The sequence below is a fragment of the Helianthus annuus genome, chromosome 1 (assembly GCF_002127325.2).
Source record: "Helianthus annuus cultivar XRQ/B chromosome 1, HanXRQr2.0-SUNRISE, whole genome shotgun sequence".
NCBI lineage: Eukaryota > Viridiplantae > Streptophyta > Magnoliopsida > Asterales > Asteraceae > Helianthus > Helianthus annuus.
In genome coordinates, this window is record NC_035433.2 from 119636455 (window position 1) to 119661203 (window position 24749).

At 33.5% G+C, this 24749-nt stretch overlaps 2 protein-coding genes across 3 annotated transcripts; both read right to left on the minus strand.

Moving 5' to 3' along the window:
• Positions 1-927: 927 nt before the first annotated feature.
• Positions 928-24406, minus strand: LOC110873812 (ABC transporter G family member 3). 2 transcript variants are annotated; one of them, XM_035974153.1, is made up of 12 exons: positions 24308-24406; positions 23466-23994; positions 23002-23081; positions 22606-22892; positions 21856-22027; positions 21216-21329; positions 20935-21063; positions 20655-20846; positions 20035-20121; positions 19782-19939; positions 1151-1265; positions 928-1062 (listed from the first exon to the last, which is right to left on the minus strand). In XM_035974153.1, the coding sequence occupies exons 2-12, from the start codon at positions 23950-23952 to the stop codon at positions 943-945; spliced, it is 1941 nt and encodes a 646-aa protein (XP_035830046.1). In that variant the 5' UTR covers positions 23953-23994; positions 24308-24406; the 3' UTR covers positions 928-942. The 2 variants fall into 2 exon arrangements, with proteins under 2 accessions (XP_035830046.1, XP_021978520.1); XM_022122828.2 differs by lacking the exons at positions 928-1062; positions 1151-1265 and adding exons at positions 18279-18607; positions 19470-19577 and having other exon boundaries at positions 19667-19939.
• On the minus strand, positions 3963-4795 carry LOC110873820 (auxin-responsive protein SAUR50). The gene has a single exon (XM_022122835.2). The coding sequence runs from the start codon at positions 4753-4755 to the stop codon at positions 4351-4353; it is 405 nt and encodes a 134-aa protein (XP_021978527.1). The 5' UTR covers positions 4756-4795; the 3' UTR covers positions 3963-4350.
• Positions 24407-24749: the final 343 nt, after the last annotated feature.

Consider the following 24749-nt stretch of genomic DNA (forward strand, 5'->3'; position numbering starts at 1 on the left):
TCATAAACATTCTGAAGCGCTTGGTACCCTGATATTGTCCTAACTTGACCAACCGCAAATGATGTTCCATTATATTCATTCTCCAACAGACCCTAAAACAAAGCAAAACGACAATATCAATTACTTTCAATTATTTGAAACCGATGAAAGTTGACATCTTTGTGTGTTATACAGAATTCACATAAATTACTAGGCCTGTAAATGAACCGAACGAACACGAACAGAGGCATGTTCGTGTTTGTTTATTTAACTTTAACCGAACACTAACATATAATTTAACACATTTTTTGTTCATGTTCGTTTATTAAGAAATGAGCATGTTCGTGTTCATTTATGTTCGTTTAAAACTTAAACGAACAGTTCACGAACGTAAACGAACATAAACAAACAAACTTAAACAAACATAATTTAACTAACAATAAACAACACATAGAGGATAAACATAGATGAACACAAATGACATAATTTACTAAACGTAAACGAACATAAAGTATTTTTTTATATAATTCCATTGGAAAACCCATTTTTATTACTCGAAAGACCAATTACCAATTAGTCATATTTATATAAGTAGTTAGAAAATTCCTTTTATGTTTAATATTTATATAAATATAACTACTTATGTATTTAAATTGAAACGATCATAAATGAACACACATAAATGAACACAAATGAACGGACATAAACGGACGTTCCCGAACATAAATGAACAAACAAAACGAGTGATCATGTTCATTTGTTTAATTAAATGAACAAAAAATGTGTTCGTGTTCGTGTGTTTATGAAATGAACGAACATAAACGAAACAAGTTCACGAATAGTTCATGAACATTCAGTTCGTTTACAGGCTTATAAATTACTTTCCAAAATTTTAGATATTTTATAAATGTCATATAGGATTTATATTAATATTTAATAAAATTGAGTTACTAGTTTACGGTATCATAAGCTTGCCTGGATTGAATAAGTGTGGAAAGCAATATAGGAAACCCGATACATCCAAACGGGCCCCAGCAACGCACTTCGAATTCGGAAGTATCCCGCAGAAGGCATCATCACCGCCTGTAAAACATCATATATATATAATCTTGTTCCCGTTTAATTGTTCAGTTTTTTAGTATTTTTATCCTATACAAAGGTGAAAACTCACATGTACAAACACGAGTGTTGATATACTCCAGAACATATCTTGCAAAGCGGTGACAACAACGAGCACCAGCCCTTCGTTAACCAAGAGGCACATGAAGAAATTGAGCACAAAATACATCATAAAGCCGAAACCGTTTTCTAAGCCCCGCGAGAAAATAGAAAACCAGACTTGAAAAAACTGTATAAATAAGATTTTTGGGATGGGGGAATAAGACGAGCCATATAATAAATGTGTGCATTTGGTTATTTCAACCCATAATTAGTAAGATGTGTCGATTTATGTCAAATCCTATTGAGTATGCGTCAAGGTTCACATTGTGCAACCTCATGTAATAAATGGATTTCGATATAACAACTTTTTTTATGTCATTTTATCTTAAATAAATTGTAGATTGTCTCTTGACCTAATTGTTTCATATGTTTATCTTAATCCAACTGGATTATTTCTAGTCCAACAAGGTGCCAATAGATTGATTTTATAGGAAACTAGTGAGATTACCCGCGCTTCGTAGCGGGTTTTGATCGATATCAGGTCAGTTCGATGTGGTACCGGCACTCGAAATAGCAACCGAAAGAGGCAAGCACAAGAGAATATACACATTTATTGATAAAGCAAAAAAAAATGAATATCGGTACCGATATCGATGTTGTTCGGCCGATACCGGTCCGTTCATCATGGTAAAGTTACTATACCGGACTCGCTATAGCTTACGGTACCAAAAATTTCTTTATTACAAATACAACTCCATCTTTAACAAACTTTACACCGACACGTCGAAAAAACCATAAAAATAAATACGCTACCGGTACCATTACGGATGTGGTTCAAACGATATCGGTCAAATTCCTTACAGTAAAGTTTAAGTACATTTGACTCGTTCAAATAAAGTTATAAATGAAAAACAAAATTTACTCAAAGGTATAATATTAAAAACGAAATAAAACTAATTTTTAGTAGTAATACAAATAAAAAAATAATAGTTAAAAAAACTAATAAAAAATATTTGTAAAAGTAAAAATACATTTAAATAATAATATGTTGTTTAACTACTTTGAAAATGTTAGATACTAGTAGATGCACCGCCCGCGTTGCGGGGCGATGGCCGAATAATGAGCGAGTGTTAGGCAGCTCATTGATATGAAAAAACAATTAAATCGAGTCAACCAATTAAAAGAAAACATTTTTATAGTTTTGATTAAAAAAAACTAAAACAATGACAATATTGTAATTTTTAACTGCGGGAAAGTTGTATTCTTTTTACTGGGGTAAAATCGTCATTTGCCAAAAGTTAAAGTGATGGTAGTAAATTTGAATCAGGGGCGAAATTGTAAATTTTCACAGGGGCAAATTTGTAAATTTGAACTTGGGGTAACAGCGTAATATAAATTTAAACTAAGGGCACAATCGTAATTTTAAGCTAGAGAAAAAACCACAATTTTATTTTGAATCGAGGGCAAAATCGTAATTTTGAGTTGGGGGCAAAAGCATAATTTTATTTTGAACTGGGGAAAAAACGTAATTTTGAACTGATAGCGAAATTATAAAACCGTAATTTTAAACTGGGAGCAAAACTAAAAATGAGTTTTTTAGCCGAGGGCAAAAGCGTAATTTTGAGCTAGGGGCAAAATTATAATTTTATTTTGAGCTGGGGGCAAAACCGTATTTTTAAAGGAAGGACGAAAGCGTAATTTTAAACTATGAATAAAATAAAGTTAAAAAAAGTTTGGTCGAATGGGGGAGTGCCAGGCAGCTGCCTGGCACTATTCCCCCATCTTACATTTGTATATGTAGTCAATAGTAATAGTAATGTAAGTGTTTAATATTCAAAAACAATCTGAATGAAAGAAACTACGTTCAAACAAGTTTGTCGCGTTGCGGCGAATTTCTTTTGTTATTTAGTCTGTGTTTACATGTGTTTTGAAATCACTACGAGCATCTTGCGAACGGAACTGCTGACAAGAATAAAAAGAAAATGTAGAAAAAAACACTAAAAGATAACCGAAAGAAAATCAACCAAAAAAGTTGTATGGTAACGATGTTGTTCGTATGAAACACGTGGTCAGAGATGAGTAAATTGTTCTGGGTACCGGTATCAAATTTGTCGAACCGAAAGATCTTAAGTACCAATTCGGTACCGACTTTTGGCGTTCATGGTACCGGTTCACAACCGTTTTTTACCTTCATATACCGGTACTATAACCGGTGTTTTGTATCGGTTGACACCGAGCTCATCCCTACCCCTGAAACTAAAAAATAAAAAAATTAAAAGTTGAAGAAAATCAACAAAAAAAAAAAGTTGTACGATACCATTGTTCGTACGGTAACCGTGATCAGGGATGAGCAAATGGTACCGGGTAGCAGCATTGAATTTCCCGAACCAAAAGATTTCCAATATCAATTCAGCACCAACTTTTGGCGTTTTCTGTATTAGTGCCGGTTTTTACCTTCATGTACTGATACCAAACAGGACCGTCCCGGTATTTTCGATACCAGTACTGGTTCGATACCGGTTGACACCAAGCTTATCCCAACCCCTGATATTAAAAAAAGGATTAAAGTTTAAAAGTAAAGAAAATAACTATTATTATAATATTAAAATAATAAAAGTATTAAAAACTATATATTATTATAATATTAAAATCACTATTTATTTCAATTCGTTTAGTAATATATAGTAATAATAATAATAATAATAATTAATTGATATACTTTAATTATAAAAGTATCATATGTAACACTCTAGACAACTTCAACATTCGTCGTGGATATCTAGATGGGTGACTAATGCTTCAAGTATTACCAACGCATTTTGAGCGCATTGGTTTTCGAACTTTACAAGTAACTAAGTAAGAACATAATAATTATATTTGAGTCAAAAACTATTTTTGAAACTTAAAAATAAATTGGTAAAAGTGGTTGGTGAGCCGGCCCGAGTTGACTCATTTTCTCTGTATTCAAATTTAGTTTGTTTTGATCCGTTGAACAACACGTGCGATTTGCTTATTTTGAACTCTCTGTAATATCCAAACATAAAAATGCCCTAGTAGCAAAGCACAAGAAGTGACCAATAGATCACCATTCTCCAACAATGTAAACCGAAGAAAAGTAATATTACATACACGCATGTAAAACTTTTCGGTGCACCCGAAAACCCTTTAATGAGGTTTTGCAGTTGTGATGAAATCATTTTGTTCACAATTTCAACAACTTTCCACCATAGTTTTACATGAAGTCCAATCTGCACCATCTTGAGACCCGATTTGTTCCTCTAGCATCCACTCTAGCTCACTAGGTCTACAAGGTATCATAAGTGCCCTTTCATGGTCAAAACCATACTCTTCGGCGGCTCGCTCCAAGAGTCTTAGAAATGACGGATGACCGAGGTATGTGATAGGAATAACAAATCTCCTTTCGACATAATCATCGGATGCTATCACTGCAAAGTGACCTTCTTTCACGTCTTTAGGGACCATATCTTGGCTCGAATACGACTCTTGTCTTTTCTTGGCTAAGAAAAGACTCTTTTGCAATCTCTCCAGGACTAACCTAAGCCTCAAAATACCATTGTTTTTCTTACCATTACCACTATTTCTCACCTTTGTCATTTTAACTTTCAAACTTTTTAATCAGATGCCTCACACTTGATTTGCAATGCCCTTCCGCTGAGTTATCCTTATATACACCGCAAATAAAGGACACAAGAAGCTTATGAGCATTTGCATGTGCATGAGAATTAAATTCTTGTGCATAAAGGGACCCAACTAAGGTAGAGTCACCTCTATGCCTGCTTTATTGAACAAACATCATCACATTATACGGATGTACATGTATGTACGCATATGTGTATGGATATGTATGAATGTATTTGTTTGTTCATATATATATATGTGTGTGTGAATTCAAAAGTGTACACGGTAATATCATGTGTGTATCAAAGGTAAACGAGTTAAGTCACTAGTGAGTTAATTTGACATCATTCGTTAAATTCTTTGTACAAGCCGAGTTTAAACAAATTCAAGCTCGTGTTATACTTAATTGGAACTCGTTTAGTAACGAGCTCATATCCGAGTCTTACACATCAAACTTGATTAATTAATATAAGAAAACCAAATGATTCTAGCTTTTATTATATATAAATATATAATAAATTATATTATAAACTTTTTGTGATACATCAATATATACAAAATAAATAGTATTATATAATTAATAATAATAAAAATTTTATATATATAGTAGTTATAGATACTTAAAACTGTAAATTAATATTTAGAAATAACTACACATAAAAACAGGTAATAGTTAAATAAAAAATAAGCCTAAACTCAAATTTATAACATTACTCATGAGTCGACCATGAGCTTTAGTATATAGCTCGAGCATATTACGAGCTGAGCTAGAGCGCTCTTAAGTTAGATGATTAGTCTAGAACAAATATGACTAGGGATGAACTCGATAATGGTACCGGTATCGAAAATCTCCAAAATTGAGTACGGGTACGGTATTTAAATGTAAGAATCGGTATAATAACGATACCGTACTAAACCAAAAGTACCGATCCTGGACCAAAAAGTGGATACTAAATTGATACCAAAATACTCATACTTAAATACAACTAATTTACACCCGGATTAGAAGACACAAGTGCAAGAGAATAACACTTTCAAATTGTGAGAAGGAAATTGAACTTTAAATGGTTGCAACTTTAACTATGATTAGTAAGGTCTAATTAACAGTGGGGGTATCTACACATCCCCCTAACTCTATACATCCCTCATTGCCCAATACACCTGAAAATGACCCATCCATACGCCCCTTATAGCCCTATACCACTGAAAATGGACACACCCATTTAATTAATGTCAATCATTGGGTGTTAGCTAATGATTGGGATGTACATATGAAAATTTATTTAAATTGATGGATGTTTTAGTATGAGAAAGTTGTGAGATATTTATATAAGAAAATTAATAGATTTTTTTATAAAATGTTGTTATATAAACGTGTTAATATTATAAAACGTCATGTTTTTATTAGAAGAAAATATCATCGTTTTTTAATAAAAAAATGTGCAAATATCATCGTTTTTTAATAAAAAAATGTGCATATGTTTTTTTATTAAGTATTATTATTAAGGGTTAGGATATAATAGAAAGTTTATTTGGTTAAGTAGGCTAGGAAGTAATCTTGACCATCTATTTAGTTAATCAAGGGCTAAGATTAAATGAGGGATATTGAAAGGAAGAAAAGAGGAGCGTGGGTTTGTTTAGGGTAGGGCTGGCATATCGTGTATACCCGTACACGATAAGACACGACACGATAAGACACGATACACGAAATCCCATACACGAACACGACACGATAACTTATCGTGTCCTTTCTTTCGAACACGAACACGACACGATATACACGAAAATTACCTGTTAATACCTGTTAACACGACTGTTTGACTGTTATACACCAAAATTACCTGTTAATACCTGTTAACACGAAGAAAAACATGAACACTGCATGTTATCTGAGAGTTACAGAGGGAGTTACGGTTTTTTTTTTTTTTTTGAATTGAATGAGGAATGAAAATAGAAAGGAATTAAGGAACCCACACGCACACGGCTGATGAGTTTTATTTAATTTAATTTCTTATCATGTACTAACGGGTATTAACCGGTATTTAACCTGTTTATACACGAAAATTAACAGGTAATCTCGTGTCTACCTGTTTGGTACACGATACCTGTTAAGGCCATACACGATACCTGTTAATTTCGTGTAGGTTCGTGTCGTGTATTCGTGTAAAATTGTCAGCCCTAGTTTAGGGGCATTCTGGTCAATCCAATACAATAGTTTCTCTCTCCTCCAATTCCCCCCCCCATTTTTTAATCGTTAATAACTCTTTCATACGACATTATTTTTTTATAAAAATTGCATGAAAAAATGAGCGTTTTTTTATTTTTAAAACGAGTATACTATTGCTATATTTTCGAAAAAAAAATTTGAAAACCCAGTTGTGTAAAACGCAATGGAAAAAAAAACCCTAAAAAGTGACATTTTTCTAAAACGCAGTGCACCAAAAACACAAAGAAATGTCTTATTTGTAAAACGCAATGGCCAGAAAACACAAAGAAATGTCTTATTTCTAAAACGCAATAGCCTAAAAACACAAAAGAAAGTATACAACGCAATGGATTGAAAACACATAAAAATGTGTTTTCCCTAAAACGCAATGCACCAAAAACATAAACAAATGTCTTATTTCTAAAACGCAATGGCCACAAAACACTTAAAATGTCTGTTTCCTAAAACGCAATGGACTGAAAACACATAAAAAGTGTTTTACCTAAAACGCAATGCACCAAAAACACAAAGAAATGTCTTATTTATAAAACGCAATGGCTAGAAAACACTAAAAAATGTCACATTCTAAAACGCAATTGCCTAAAAAAACAAAAGAAAGTGTTCTCTGTAAAACGCAATGGACTGAAAACACCTAAAAATGTGTTTTACCTAAAACGCAATGACTAAAAATACTTCAAAAATGTGTTTTTCTAAAACGCAATGGCCTAAAAACACCAAAGAAAGCGTTCTCTCTAAAACGCATTGAACCTGGACAATAGTTTTGTCTGTGTTGTGAATTGTCTGAATGAATGAAGTTTACGAATGCAGTTTTCCAGAGCCAATTTACAGAAAATTAAATTTTCTGATGCATTTTTATTAAAGCAATCTAATCGAAAAAAAATTTTCAAGCTGCCGCCCCTGAGACCTTGCTACCAGGGGCGCTGCCCCCGGACCCTCGCCAAGATCGTAAAACGCAATGACTAAATCAAAAACCCAGATAATAAAAATGAAATTAAAGAATTTCTTACATGGATCGAAGTCGGTTTCTTCAACGATTGACGAAATTTGAATGATTGAAACACTTATCAGAGATCGAATCGAACGGATCGAGTGATTATCTTCAAAATCACCGAAAAAAAGAGATTTTGTATGAAATTAAACTATGTTTTCTTAAAAAAAAAAAAAAAAAAAAAAAAAAAAAAAAAGCTGAAGAACACGTACTAATGATGTTTACCTACATGGCCAAAAGCATGTTGCATTAGGTTAATACTTAATATATGATTACACGTACTAATGATATTTACCTGCATGGCCAAAAGTACATATTATCCGAAAAAAAACTTATCCATTTTGATGGGCACCAAAGACACCCACCCTGAAGTTTCTCAGGTGAATGGAACCTAGTTAACCGATGGCTAGAGATATGAAGGACCTACTTAGCTAACCAGCGCACCATGACAATCACAACACACGTAACTAGTTGGACCCTGGGCTCGCTTGAGAAATAAATGGGGATATGGGTACTCATAGTATATACAAGGCGGTATTGGCTTGAATAAAATGCATCAAAAGGTCCAAAAATACCAGGGAGTCACAAGGGTGACTGATTAGGATTGTTCGAAGATATTTTTATTTTTTTAATTTTATGTTTTTATTTTTTTAATTTATGTCGTGTTACTCGAAGACAAGACTACCACCTTGGTTTATTGCATGCCAGATCTGTCTGTTTTGTTTTACTGGCCATTTTTGTTATGTGTTTAGTTTTTAGTAAAGGTCATCATTTAATTCATATAATTTACTAGGTTATTCCTCGTGAACTTCACGGGGTTGAACCATTTAAATTATGTATACAATAAATGTAAAATAAAGACTATCTGAACTTCTCGGGCAGCAAAAATTAACTTATATTAATCTAATTTTGCCGTTAACTAAAATAAAAAGAAATGTTTCCAAACGTTATATTGTTTTATTATTGTTTTGAACTTACAATTGTAGTTCAAATAATTTTAACTTAATTGACAAAATTTGTAAAAAAAAAAAACATGTATTAAACAATGTTTATTAACATAGTAAATGACTCCACAAAAAATACTTAAAGAAAAATATGTAGCCAAGGGCGTAGCCACCCCAAGCTGAGGGTGGGCGGGCACACCCATTGAAAAAATAAATTTTAGTGTTATTTTTCACCGAAAATTTCGATTGCACCCCTTGGAAATTTTCACCCGACCCTTGAAAATTTTCAACCGCCTCACTTAGAAAAAAATATTATAAAATTATAAAAAATCAATCACTGATTATTATTTTATATATAAGTATATAACACAGTTTATATAATTATTCTTTAACCACTTATTAACTTAATTACTTAACCTAACCAAAGCCTAATCTACAATCTATTTTTATTAACTCAAGCCTAAACCCAACCCAAAGAAATTTGAACTAAATAAAATAACCCAAACCCATCCATCCATTCCAATTCCAACTCCAAATCCTGCCCAAAAAAAAACTCCCAACGACTTGACGTCGGACGGCTTTTTTGCTGGAAAAACCAAAATTCCGGCAAGACCGACTCATATTATGCCAGAGTTCCGATATAGAACTAGTATGGTTTCTTTATTGATTTTTTTATGTGATGATTAAGAGAAAATATAGACGTATAAGGGTTTGATCTTTTTATGTTTTTTTTTTTATATTTTTTCGGTTGTTCTAAACTTGTAGTTAAATGATTTTGTTGTTTTATTTATAGCTTTGTTTGTTTAAATGATTAGTTACAAGTCATCGACATTTTATACTATGGCCTGAATGTTTAAAAATAAAATTGAAAATTATGGACTATGGTTGATCATTATTGTTTATTTTTTAAGTGTTTAGTGTTATTTTATGAACTTATGGAGCGATTTATATGAGATAGCAACCATGAGTAAGAATGTAATGAACTTATGGAGTGTTTAGTATTTCTAGATAATGTTTTGAATAGATGTCAAAAAAATAAAAACCTGTAGGGCACAATTTTAAATATGTCTGTAATGACGTTTGACGTGTTTTTGATAATTATATAAAATTTTGTTTAATATTCTTTTGTCTTACATGAACCGACCCGTTATGAACCATTTTTTTTATACAGCTAGGGGCCTAAATCTTTAAAAATATTCCGCATCCCCAGAAAAAAATTTTGGATCCACCACTGATTGTAAGTACTATGAAATGTAGTGCTGAAGCAGGCTAATTTCGCAAGTTACACTATTACAAAAAAAAAAAAAAAAAAAAAAAAAAATTGTTTGACCGGACGTAAAAATTCATCTTTAACAATGTTCTAGCTTTCGTTAAGATTTATTCGGCACATACAAACCTTTTGGTTATAAATTACATCACTTACCATCGAAATTATAGTTAGTGGCGCAATTAGTGATGGTTAAAACATCAAGTCAACAAAATAAAACAGGTAAGTCAGTGGGACAACAATCGATTTTGGTGTTGACCTTTAACATAATATTTGATATTTAGGTGATTTCTATGAAGATACGGATGAAGATCAAGCTTAGTGAAAAACCGGACACAACCAAAGATCAAGCTTCCGCATTTCGTTCTTTCCTTTATCAAATCAAACTACGTTAACATATTAAATGTTTTGAAACACTTATGAAGTTTTCTAAATCTCGTAATTTTGTTTGGACGCGTATTTGCATTATATATGTATATAAATGCAAAGTTTTTATAAAATTTTAAGTTAATTAAGATCGGGTCTTACACACCACAACATGCTTAGTGTTCCAAATTATTTTCATTTATCATATTATATATATTTATATTATAATGTCATTTTATTTGTATAATAACGTTTTTAAATTATAAAAAAACTATAGTGATTTTGTTATACTTACTTGTATTAGAATTGTAAATTTTATTGTGATTAGAGGGTGTGTGAGTTGTTCTATAACAATATTATTTTATTTAGTTTAGACAAAGAAACTAGAATAGTTGGGAATGAATAAGTAACTTGTTGGTCTTGTTCCTTACTAAACTGAAAAACAACTAGTGATGTATCATGTGGAGAATCTTCAACAAGAGATTTCACAAAGATTTCGGATGGAACTGGATGCATATGTGGCCGGGGGTCACTATGGAGGGCTCGCCTGGTGGTGTTTGCCATGAGAGCGTTAGATTTTCCGGATAAACACAAACATGAAGATCGTGAGACCTTTGCAATATTTGTGAGGGTATATATATGAAGAGTTAACTAAAAACAGGTATGTTTCCCGACGCCTGCATATATATTTAATTATAATATAGTAATTTATATTTGTGTATGTTTTAAATAATGTTAATTTAAAAATAAGTTTATTATGAAAGATATTTTGTAATAAAAATGAAGATAACAAAATAGGTGATGATGATGTTGATATAAAGGGCATCTGAAAGAGAGCTTAACATCAAAGAGAGGATAAATATTTTTAAAAGGCGGTAAAAATTTGTATGTGTCGCAGTTGTGAACATCTTAAATGATTAGCATTGAAGATGCTTTTACTTTTATCTCAAGATGTCTCTTATTCTACAATTTAAAGAAATATTGAATCAATATTCATTTCTTTGGCCATGTGCTTAACATTGTAATGCATTAGAAAATCCATTTTAATTACGTTCAACAGGCTTGATTGGATGAGATGGATGTATAAGTTGCTAGGCGCTCACTAGTCGATCGACTGGGGAGTTGAGAGTTCTCGGCCTTGGCGGAAAGTACACATAGAGTACTCGGACATGTCAAATAACAGAAATTTACTAAAATTTATAACAAAATATGTTAAAATGATATTTATTCTTTAATATGATAGGCATAAAAATTGTGTTTTATTTTATTTAAGTTAAATTCTGCCCGAGTTGACCTACTAGATCCGAATTTGGCCGATGTTAACTACGTTTGATCGATTCCGAGTAATTAGACGGATTTGAAGAAAGTCGCATCGGCAGCCTACCTTGTAGTAACTAATCGGGGAGTACTCGGCCTTGGAGACCTTGTTTTGCAACCATGAGTAAGATGGAGAGACTTTAATGGGACATTATTATGTATTTTTTTTTTCCTTTTATGCCACCGTTCAAAAAAAATCCAATTTCCTATTATTGTAAATTGGACGTAAAAATTCATCTTTGACAATGTTCTAGCTTTCGTTAAGATTTATTCGGCACATACAAACCTTACCTTTTGGTTATGAAGTACATCATTTACCATCGAAATTATAGTTAGTAACGCAATTAGTGATGGTTAAAACATCAAGTCAACAAAATAAAACAGTCTAAGTCGGTGGGACAACAATTGATTTTGGTGTTATAACATGTAAATACGAACACTTGATGCATGTATGTCCACGTGAACAGTGTCGTGATGAGTTAAGCAAGTTTGGAAGAAAGCGATCATAGTGTCGGTTTCCTATAACGAGCCCAGCCACAATTAGTTCACGATTGGTTGATTTAGAAGGTCCACTACAGATGCTTTATGATGATTGCATTCATCATTGGTCCATTTTCAAAACCTATCTGACCCTTTTCTTTCTTTCACAAAGGATAACCACATATTTTTCCTTAAACTGCACATAGCTTTCAAGGTTAGTGGCATTTTAGGGGTGAGATAAGTCTTTGGAACTACTAGGTCCTGGGTTCGATTCCGACAAGGGGTTTTTCTCATATTTATTGGGTTTCCTCCTGAATTAGTGTATTGACATTATGCCTAGTGGAGATGGATATGATCGGGTGGTTCGCTGGTGGCACGATGAAACTCCAGTGGTAGTGTATGGGCATTATGCTTAGTGGAGATGGATATGATCAGGTGTTCGCTCGTGACACGATAATACTTCAGTAATTCGTCAGTAATCCAAATTTGTCGTTCAAAAAAACATATTTCTCTTTAAACCATGGGGTCACTGAATATCGTCAAAATATCTTTTTTATTTTATTCATCAAGTGGCTTTGTTGGTTTTCTTTTATCAAGTAATAAAACAAGACCAATGACCCTCAGCCCAAGTGGAGCGCAGTGGTATTTCCAAGTGGAGCGCAGTGGTATGACCATCCCAAAACAATGAGTATAATCAATAGTGACGGTACGTACGTTAGTAATGTGAGGGTAAAATTCTAGTTTTTTTCCTAAAATAGTGTTAGGGAAAAAAATATTTACCATTTTAGTGTTCTTTTAAAACTGTTTACTAAAATAGTGTTTTCTGTTATTTTTATTTACTTTTCTATTAATTCATTCATTTATTATATAAAAAACTTGGAAAAAGGAAAAGTTACTCCAGTGCACATTTCAACTTTTCGGTGAGTATTTTTTTGTTCTTTTATGATATTTTTTTATCTTCTTATTTGATTTACCATATATTTGTTTTTTTATTTTAGTTTTATCAATCGTGATTTTTATTTTCTTAATTTATTATTACCAGCTTAACCATATTTCATTTTTTAACAGCAGCTATGAATAATCTAAAATAAATCTAAACAATGAAATAAAAAACATGACAAAGCTAATCAAATATTAAACTTGACGCATTACCGGTTTTAATATCAAATACAAACAAAACTAAAAATGCCAAATAAAGTCGAGTCACAACCGATCTCAATTTCAAACAGATTAAAAGAAAACATGTCAAAAAATCCAACCAACTTAGTGATCGTTATTCATTCTTCTAGGCTTAGCGGGATATCTTGCCCGGTTATGGCCAGGTCATCTACAAATGCCACAAAGCACAGTCCTTTTCTTCTCTTTAATATCCATTCCATTCCGTAGCCTTGTTGAGCGAGGACGACTCCTTTTATCTCGTTTTAGATCTGAATTGGGAAGTAATTCTCTAATAGATGATGGTTGTGGCCAATATGCTTCATGAGGGAGTGGCGAAAACTTATACGACCAAGTAGCACAATAATCAACAACTGAGTAGCATTTATCAACATATTGCCAAGTGTTTAAAGAAAGATTGGCACATGCACTCAAAACATGATTAAAGTTGTGAAACTTATCACTAAAGTTATTGATAAAATGCCTTAAGCAATACTTGTAGACAAGCTTTAAAGTGTGAGTTGTAAAATCAATACGACGAAGGTTACAAAAAAATACCTGTGAAAACCACGTGGCTCAAACCAAGGAGATCCTTGCTCATTAACTGTCTTTAAGATTCCAGAATGACGGTCGGATATTAGACATATCCCTTCATGATCTTTCACCACATGTTTCTTGACATGAGCAAGAAACCAATTCCAGCTAGCATAAGATTCAGTTTCAACAATAGCAAATGTGAGCGGCTATATCTGATTATAACCATCAACTCACATTGCAATCATCATCTTGCCTTTATACTTACCATACAAATGTGTGCCATCAATGCTAATAACAGGTCAGCAATGCTTAAATCCCTGGATAGAAGGAGCAAAAGCCCAAAAAACACGTCTAAATTCCACTTGACGTACATCAGTTTGTCTCGAAATGCACCATTCAACCATAGTCCCTGGATTAAACCTTTGTAAGGCATGTAGAAACTTAGGTAAAAGATTATAAGATTCCTCTCAATTCCCAAATACTTCTTCGATTGCCTTCTGTTTTCCTACCCAAACCTTCTTGTATGAAGGAGTATAGCCTAATTTATCAATTATTTCGGCTCTCAAAGCAGTAATATTAATAGAAGGTTGCTCTTTTATTAGGTGTTGGATCTCTTTAGCAATCAAGCTTGTATCTAGATTTGGATGGTCTTGGGTAATCTTATAATGTAAACAAGTATGCGGACCGGTATACTTTACAATTTCAAAAGTTTCGTTTGATTGTTTACTTGCACGAAGTTTCCATTTACAACCAGATTGTGAATGCAACGTACATCTTATGCACCAAGTACCTCGGCGTGATTCCACCACCATAAAATGCTTATGTGCCTTGATACAATAAAGCTTGATAGCTCTAATAAGTTCTTCCTTGTTGCTGAAAGAATCTTTCCCCAATTGTCATCCGCACTCACATTTATTTCTTCTAAATTGGTGTAAGTTGAAGGGACTTGAATGTTATCGTCTAATGTTTCATCTTCAATCTGTAAGATTAAATATATTTATTTTATATTTAATCTAGTAGCCATTATAATCATTTACATTATATGGATCAAAATATATAACAATCCTATTAAATAATTAGTTGGTAATTGTTGATGGGCCTAATTACCCTTATTAACTAATTAGGGTTTCCTCCTGGGTGCATATATAAGGAGAATAATGTGGAGGTTAAAGGGTTAGACAATTACACAAACCCTAATAACACATAACATCAATCTCGCCTCCCTCTCCTAACCGATTCCCTTGTCGGTTTCTCATCATCACCATCATTAGATTGCACCCTAAGGAGGAACCAGATCAAGCTGACAATCATGTCAAACACTGTTGCTGCGTCTCCGTCTGGATTCTCTGCTGGCCTGTGCTGATGCAATCAAAAGTATGTTTTCATGTTTTCCATTATGCCTAAAACAGAACTGATCAACACAATCTCATCCTCTTCTAACAAATCATCCACATCCGTTTCAGTTTCGTCAACATCGGCATTGTTCACAACCGCAATTTGAGAAATTATGTGAAAATCCTCATTTGAATCATATGTGATACAACATTAACTTGGTTCATTCTGAAGGAAAAAAAAACAATTATAAAAAATAACTATGAAATAAAGGATTCAGAAAATTTTAATGTCTTTCAAAATTTTTAACTTTCTGACATTCTATACAACATAAGATGATTTCAACATAATAAATTATGGGTGGCGACAATCAATGCCAATATGAAGCCATTAACTAACAAATAGTTCAAAGTCAAAATCCACATGTACGGAATCAATCGATGGCAATATTATTATTCCATATATAAATTAGCAATTTTTTTTTGTGCATTAGGAGTTGTACCTCAAGCTTGTGGAGTTTTTCAAAAAAAAAAAACTTTGATATTTCACTTTCAACCTAAAAGTTTTATCTTTTACATTTTAACCCATTTGAAATTTTTTACTTTTAACTCAAAGTTTTTCATCTTTTGTAATTTAACACAACACTTTATTATTTACAACTTTGGTCCCCCATACTTTTTATCTTTCGCAAGTTTTTCGTTTTACATTTCGTTCTAAATTTTGCGAGTTAACATGTCGTAGCGTGCATGTGAGGTTCAACGTTTTTTGCTCTATTTTTTCATATTCGACAGACTCGTCGCAACGCGTCCATTTTTTCCCTTTTGAAAAGTTCGCCGCAACGGGCGGGTCCTAGATCGACTAAGTTATTATTTTCTACGTTTTACGTTTCTGGTTAATTTCTTTGCATTAACACACTGTAACGGGTGTGCGTGGTTCAACGATTTTAGTCTGCTTTTCGTTTAGTGTAATTTTTACCACTTTATCTATTTTATTTTTATGATGTTGAGAGTCAATGTGGTTGTGACATTGGTGCTACTTGGCACGGTTTTATGAACTTTTTTAACCTATTAAATTTTTACTAATATTTTGTTTCGGTTTACCTCTATGCTTCCTTTACTTAAAAATTATTTTTTACGTGCATATTTTATGTACGGGTATGTATAAATATGATTTGTTCTACATCCCGACGTAAGTATAATACGTTTTCGTTTAAAGAAACCATTTTTACGTGCATATTTTTATGTACGTTTTCATATAAATTAAAGTTGTTCTACGTTTCGACGTAAACTTTTTTGGGAAATGATTCATGTCAAATATAGTATGTTTTCGTGTTTATTTTATGTATGTTTCGTAAAGTTTGTTTCGAACCGAGTGAAGTCAAATTATGGTTTCTTTTTCTCCCCTTTTTTCGAAAGCTCTAATTAATCCCTTTCGATTACATGTGCATATTTTCATTCATACCCGTTACGTTTTCTATGTATGAGTTGGGTCACATATAATACGTTATGATTGTTCGATATGAATTTGATTTACTTTACGTTTGATCCAATCACAATGCTTATACAGGTTACTTGAGTTTAACTGGATACGTCGAAATGTGTGTTTTCATATGGTTAATGCATCATATAACGTTTGGCCTAATCCATTCAATGTTTACGATGTACCTGCGCCGCAACGCGGGCGGGTCTTAACCCTAGTTATTAAAAAATAATCAAACTTTGGGGTATATTCACAAACAAACAAACTTTTCAATGGTAAAAAATATAAACAGAGAATCGTATCAATATAAACGTTCAAAAATTGTGGTTTCAACTAAACCCTAATGCAATATTGTTTCAGATGAGATGATTATGGAGATGCATGTTTCGCGATCGATCTATGTCCTCGTAATGACGATTTAGTTGACTTTGATGGAGTTCAGCGATGGGGGCAGAGAACATGGAGGGGTCAATAGTAGATGGAGGTATGGAACTGATAACTGAAACGTCGGAGGGAGTATGCGCTTTTTCTAATTTTTTTATTCTAATAAATAAATGAGTTATAATAAAAAATAGATGGAAACACTATTTTGTTAATAGTTTTAAAGGAACACTAAAATGGTAAATATTTTTCTCCTAACACCACTTTGAGAAAAAACTCGGTAAAATTCCGGATAAGATTCCCTTTTAGGCATGCATTCGCCGTTTGTGAGGGCCCATTTTCCAATGGAATTATTGTCGATAATATGCCATATATGTTAGAACCATGTAAGTGCAACCTTGAATGCATGTTATATAGTAAATGTTATAACTTTACTATATGCACAAGGGTGCCCCCAGCCCCAACTAAAACTTAATAAAAGATGATGCATGCTATATAGTAAATGTTATAACCTTAACCCATTTACTAATAAATTAGTCAATCAAATTAAAATTCACCTAAAAGAATAGTCAAATGAGTGAAGTCTTGAAGGTTTTGTAGTTTGCTCAAAGGCCATGTAAATAACGCATACAACTTTTTGGATGATTGTTTAATAATATTGTTTTTTAGAAGCATAACTAATGTATTAATTGATCATAAAAGGTTTACTTGACCCTTTTCAATACTAAAAAATGACATATTTCATTTCAACATAAATTTTTTTTAACGGCCAACAAAACCAATTTTATTTATGAAAAAACGACAACTAGCAAGAGGCTAGCACATACAATCCGAACACAAACAAACAAAATAAGAAAATTAACCCATCCTATCAATTTAACTGGCTGGTTCATACCGGTATTTAAAACACCGAGACATAGTAACATATGGCCAACCGAGCAGGACCGTTGGCCTGAATCTCTTAGAGCCAAGAACGACGCCTTCAATATCCTGCAGTGAATCTTTCCATGATAACAAGATAAAAAGTGGGGTAATCAAGTTATAAGCAACCCATACACTAAAAACACAGCGCAAAAGGGTCAAGAAAGTGCATATATATGCATTCAGTCATTCATCTTGAGTTTACAACACAAAAATCTATAGAGAGACGAGTTTTTCTTCACACGAAAATGTAGCAATAGAAACACAAGAAGCCGATACGCGAGAGCCATTAGTGAAAGGATCAACAGGTTTCTCCATTTTGAATATTCATCGGGAGAAACATCATAAACATTTTGAAGCGCTTGGTACCCTGATATTGTCCTAACTTGACCAACCGCAAATGATGTTCCATCATATTCGTTCTCCAACAGACCCTAAAACAAAGCAAAACGACAATATCAATTACTTTCAATTATTTGAAACCAATGAAAGTTGACATCTTTGTGTGTTATACAGAATTCATATAAATTTCTAGGCCTGTAAATGTACCGAACGAACACACGAACGGAGGCATGTTCGTGTTGGTTATTTAACTTTAACCGAACACTAACACAAACACAAACACGAACATATAATTGAACACATTTTTTGTTCATGTTCGTTTATTAAGAAATAAGCATGTTCGTGTTCATTTATGTTCACGAACGTAAACAAACATAGACAAACAAACTTAAACAAACATAATTTAACTAACAATAAACAACACATAGAGGATAAACATAGATGAACACAAACGAACATAATTTACTAAACGTAAACGGACATAAAGTATTTTTTTATATAATTCCATTGGAAACCCCATTTTTATTACTAGAAAGACCGATTACCAATAAGTCATATTTATATAAGTAGTTAGAAAATTCCTTTTATGTTTATTATTTATATAAATATAACTAATTATGTATTTAAATTGAAACGATCATAAACGAACACACATAAATGAACACAAATGAACGGGCATAAACAGACGTTCCTGAACATAAATGAACGAACGACGTTTGATCATGTTCGTTTGTTTAATTAAATGAACAAAAAATTGTGTTCATGTTCGTGTGTTTATTAAATGAACGAACATAAACGAAACAACTTCACGAATAGTTCATGAACATTCGGTTCGTTTACAGGCCTACAAATTACTTTCCAAAATTTCAGATATTTTATAAATGTCATATAGGATTTATTTCATATTAATATTTAATAAAATTGAGTTACTGGTTTACGGTATCATAAGCTTGCCTGGATTGAATAAGTGTGGAAAGCAATGTAGGAAACCGGATACATCCAAACGGGCCCCGGCAACGCACTTCGAATTCGGAAGTATCCCGCAGAAAGCATCATCACCGCCTGTAAAACATCATATATATATAAATCTTTTTCACGTTTAATTGTTCAGATTTTTAGTACTTTTATCCTATACAAAGGTGAAAACTCACATGTACAAACACGAGTGTTGATATACTCCAGAACATATCTTGCAAAGCGGTGACAACAACGAGCACCAGCCCTTCGTTAACCAAGAGGCACATGAAGAAATTGAGCACAAAATACATCATAAAGCCGAAACCGTTTCTAAGCCCCGCGAGAAAATAGAAAACCAGACTTGATGAGATGGAGATTAAGAACAAGAACGGGAAACTCGCCAATATTTGTCCCGTTAAGAAAACTATTCCTCCTGAATGTTGATTTGAATCTTCACAAGCATATACCTGCATTAAATTTATGCGTAGTTTTGTTTGTTATATTTATGTTAAATGGCATTTTATGATTTACCGTATTGTAAAATTATAAGTATAACAATTACCTTGACCTCCTTCAGTTGCGCGGGTACTCCAACAATGCTTAGGAGTGAAGCAAACGATACAAACACGAAAATTGCAGCAACTCTCGTCTGCAAATAAATGACAATGATTAAAGATTTAAACTTTAAAATTAGAGTAAAATGTCATTTCCGTCCCCGAGGTTTGGCCAGTTTTGCGACTTTCATCCAAAAGTTTGTTTTTCCGTATCTGGATCCAAAAGGTTTAAAATCTTGCCATTTTCATCGGCTCGTTAACTCCATCCATTTTTCTCCGTTAAGTCAGTGATATTTCTATCTTTTTTGCTAACTTAAAGGGCAATTCGGTCTTTTTCACTTTATGAAAAAAGACCGAATACCCCTGAAAAAGACCGAATTGCCCTTTAAGTTAACAAAAACAACGGAAATACCCCTGACTTAACGGAGAAAAATGGATGGAGTTAACGAGCCGGATGAAAATGGATCCAGATGCGGAAAAGAAAACCTTTGGACGAATATCGCAAAAGTGGCCAAACCTCAGGGATGAAAATGGCATTTTACTCTGAAAATTATTTCAAAACACAAAGTTACCCGACCCGCACATTTTGACACCTCTAACAACGAGCATTAGGTATTACGGAACTCACCCCGACAAAAGACAACGAATGGCCCAAACCCGAAAAAGAAGTGCCAACACACGATGCAAGAAGCAAGCAAAGAATAAGCCGAAGCCAATAATATTTCCATTCCCGTGACATAACCAACAACGATCTCCACGTTAAGACCGCAATTCTTGTAGCACTACTTGCCTTCCCTTTGCTTTTGAGAGACGGACCTTCCTGTAATTATAACATGAAAGGATACGTCTTCTTACACCACGCAAATAATTATTATAACACGAAATTATGATATTGAAATCCTTTTTACCCTTTCGGTTAGTTTGAGCATTGTAGCCTCGACTGCTGATGCGTCAGATGAAGATCTATATGTTTCTTCAAGGGTACGGATTGCTACAGCAGTGTCCATATTAATATTTGAGAGATCCCCGTTTTCGTCCTGAAAAAAAATTATTTAAAAAAATATATTACTCATTAGAAAAAGAAAAAAAAAAAAAAAAAAGCCTATACAACTGTAATGTTACAAACAGGAACGGGTCGGTTGGGTTATGTTTCATATATAAAACGGGTCACAGTATTTCAGTATAATACCTGCCACGTTTTGCACATTGCAATGATCCTGTCAAAGTCTGTGTTTATCGCACGAAGAAAATGATCAGAAGGACTTTGCATAATTGGGCAAGGAAATCCCGCATTTGAGAAGTGCTGCACAAATATAATGTACTATGTTCAGTAACTACAGAAATGAAATAAACAAAAATGAACTAACATTTTGAGTAAAATGTCCTTTTCGTCCCTGAGGTTTGGCCACTCTTGCGACTTTCGTCCAAAGGTTTGTTTTTCCGCATCTGGATCCAAAAGGTTGCAAAATCTTGCCATTTTCATCCAACTCGTTAACTCGATCCATTTTTCTCGTTAATTGAGGGGCATTTCCGCCTTTTTAGACATTTTTAATTAAAACAAAAAACACTATAAGAAATAAAGATCCACCTCTGTTGACTTTCTCCAAACCCAAACCCTTTAATCATCACAAAAAAAATGTCTAAAAAGACGAAAATACCCTTGACTTGACGTTAAAAAATGGATGGAGTTAACAAGTTAGATGAAAATGGAAAGATTTCAAACCTTTTGGATCCAGATGCGGAAAAACAAACCTTTGGACGAAAGTCGCAAAAGTAGCCAAACCTCAGGGACGAAATGACATTTTACTCTAAAAAATTTAAATGTATACCTGCAAACAAGCGAGTGTCTCTCCAAAAAACAGTGTGTTTCCATTTGAAAGAAGACAAATTCGGTCATAAAGACCGAACACTTCCGTGCTACTCTGGTAAATAGTGAAGATTAGGGTGCAACCAGTGCTTGCAAGTCTCTTTAGTGTCACCATCATCAAAAGTGCAGAAACACTGGAAATGGACTAGCGTTACTTACGGGTTAATTAAGGGCTAGGCCTGTAAATGAACCAAACACAAAACATGTTCGTGTTCGTTCATTTAACTTTAACCGAACATGAACATATGATCGAACACATTTTTTTGTTCATGTTCGTTTATTAAGAATATAGGCGTGTTCGTCTATGTTCGTTCGTTTAAAACCTAAACGAACATAAACAAACAAACTTGAACGAACATAATTTTTATTACTAGAAAGCCATTTACCAATTAGTTATATTTATATAAGTAGTTAGAAAGTTCCTTTTATGTTTAATATTTATAGAAGTATAACTACTTATGTATTTAAATTGAAACAAGCATAATGGAACATAAATGAACGAACGTTCACGAACATAAATGAACGAACAAAACGTGTGTTCATGTTCGTTCGTTTAATTAAATGAACAAAAAATTGTGTTCATCCTCGTTCGTTTATTAAATAAACTAACTTCCCGCCGAACAAGTTCACGGATAGTTCATGAACGTTCAGTTCGTTTACATGCCTGTTAAGGCAAAAGAGTAAATAAGAGCATAACGATGAAAAATCTGACCTGTCGAGATGGTATAGAGGCTCATCTATAAACAAGACTTGTGGCCTCATCACAAGCTCTCTAGCAATGCTGACTCGTCTTTTTTCACCACTATGCAGTCCCTTCATACAACAATGACCACCTATGAGTTTATTTGCGTACTCACCGAGTGACATGGCGTGAATTGCATCTTCCACTACACTCTTTTTTTGGTAAAAGAATCCAGGAAGTTGAAGTAGCGCTGAATAGTAAAGAAACTCGCGTACGGTTAACGACCCGATAAGTGTGTTTTTTCTCTCAACAAATCCCTATAAATGGAGAAAAGAATTGTCGGTTAGATATTATGCGACCCACAAAACAAAAATGCCAATTTTCCGTGGGATCATTATAATTTAAAAATGAATATTGAAAGCCTACATAGGATCCGTATTGCAAGCTTGATTTTGCTCCGTTGACATATACTTCACCGTATGTTTTTGCTGATACATCCAACCTTCCTAAAAGTAAAATAACAACTTGTTAAAATCTAGTAAAGCTATAGATAAATAACGCACATTACAAGAAAAAGTCGTATGCTACACATGTTTTTTTACCATATAATCCAACATATTTATCAGAGTTTGCGAAGTTGCACTATAAGGAAAAAACGGTAAGTAGTGGCGTTACATGGTTACTAACTGCATACTTGGTAAGCATACGATATGATACATTAAATGATTACACATGAGAAAGTTGTTGCACTATATGGTTACAAATTATATATTTTGGTAAGGATATGCTGCATTAGATATTCAAATAGGCGTGCCGTGCCACATATATGGCTAAAAAGTGAAAATCACATTGCATTTTCTTACGGTTTCACTTAAACGTATGCTACATACCAGAAAGGGCTCTCAATAGCGTTGATTTCCCGGACTTTCCCGGTCCCATAATCACAGTCATCGTGCCAGGTAAAGCATAACCATTCGAACTTTTCACAACCTGATCAGAGTATTTCCGTTTACCCTTTATAGTAACCGTCAAATCTTTCCACACAATACTGGCCCCTGCAATCTTTCTTGCACCCTCCGGAAACGGTGGGGATCGCAGGGACACACTGTTAAGCTTCGAAAGGGACGGTGAAGCAGGGGTTGTGGCGGTGTTAATCGAGTCACCACCACCGCGCTCTTCCACCCTAACACCAACATCTGTATTATGATTATTAATATTCTCCTCCCAATCAGGTGAATCTTCGAACGATATCGGTTGCCTTGAACCACCTGGTTTTCTTAGGTAGAAAAAGTTACTTGATGGTACTCTACTAGGCGGGCTACTAGCTGCAGATGATGATGATTCGTAGTTATCCGAATGAGCCTGTATTTCTTCCATTATGATATCTAATCTGTAATATCATCAATTCATTTAAAAACCCTGCAACCAGCCATTTTTAAACTATTAAACCCCATAAATAACATGGCATAAAGTGCAAAAAGTTAAAGAGGACTTTAAACAAACACTTGGTGTGCATAATTATCATCAATTCATAAAAGCATCTAGTAACAACTGAAACTCGAATCAAGAAACTCAAGAACATCAAATCGTTCCAAATACTAGCAAGATTATGATTTCTTGACGAAAAAACACTACCAAGAACTGACAAGACTGAATTTTGAGTATAGATAACAAGTGGGTAAGTTGAAGAAACACATTTGAATACGTGAAGATTGAAGAACATAAACTCAACCTGGATCTGAAGAGGGGAAAGTGACTGTTGGAAGACAAAAGAATGAAAGACAAATGTTGAGATTGAGTATTCAAGTGTCATCATATAGTCTTGATTTTGATTGATTTTAACTTTAAATAAAGATTCCTTTGATATTTTCATAAACACCCCTTAATGTTCTTTGTAAGTAACATACACATCTCTTCCCTTTTAGTTAGGTCTATCATTCTTATTAGGGTTGCAAACGAACCAAACGTTCGGCGAATAATTTGTGAATTGTTTGGCGAGAAGTTCGTAAGTTTATTAAACAAATGAACACGAATATGAAATTCCGTTCGTTTAGTTAAATGAACAAACATGAACAGAGACCGTGTTCGTTCATTTATGTTCATGAACGTTCGGTAACGTGTTCGTTTGTGTTCGATAATTCGTTAGTGTGTTTGGTTTTTATATTTATTTAAAT

What these genes read in the sequence shown, in the direction of transcription:
- LOC110873820 (XM_022122835.2), bottom strand. Translation starts at nt 4,755, where the DNA reads ATGACAAAGGTGAGAAATAGTGGTAATGGTAAGAAAAACAATGGTATT.
- LOC110873812 (XM_022122828.2), bottom strand. Translation starts at nt 23,952, where the DNA reads ATGGAAGAAATACAGGCTCATTCGGATAACTACGAATCATCATCATCT. An exon ending in CAATGTGCAAAACGTGGCAG is followed by an intron (nt 21,064 to 21,215) that starts GTATTATACTGA and finishes ATTTTTTTTCAG; the next exon opens with GACGAAAACGGGGATCTCTC. An exon ending in CGCAACTGAAGGAGGTCAAG is followed by an intron (nt 19,940 to 20,034) that starts GTAATTGTTATA and finishes AATTTAATGCAG; the next exon opens with GTATATGCTTGTGAAGATTC.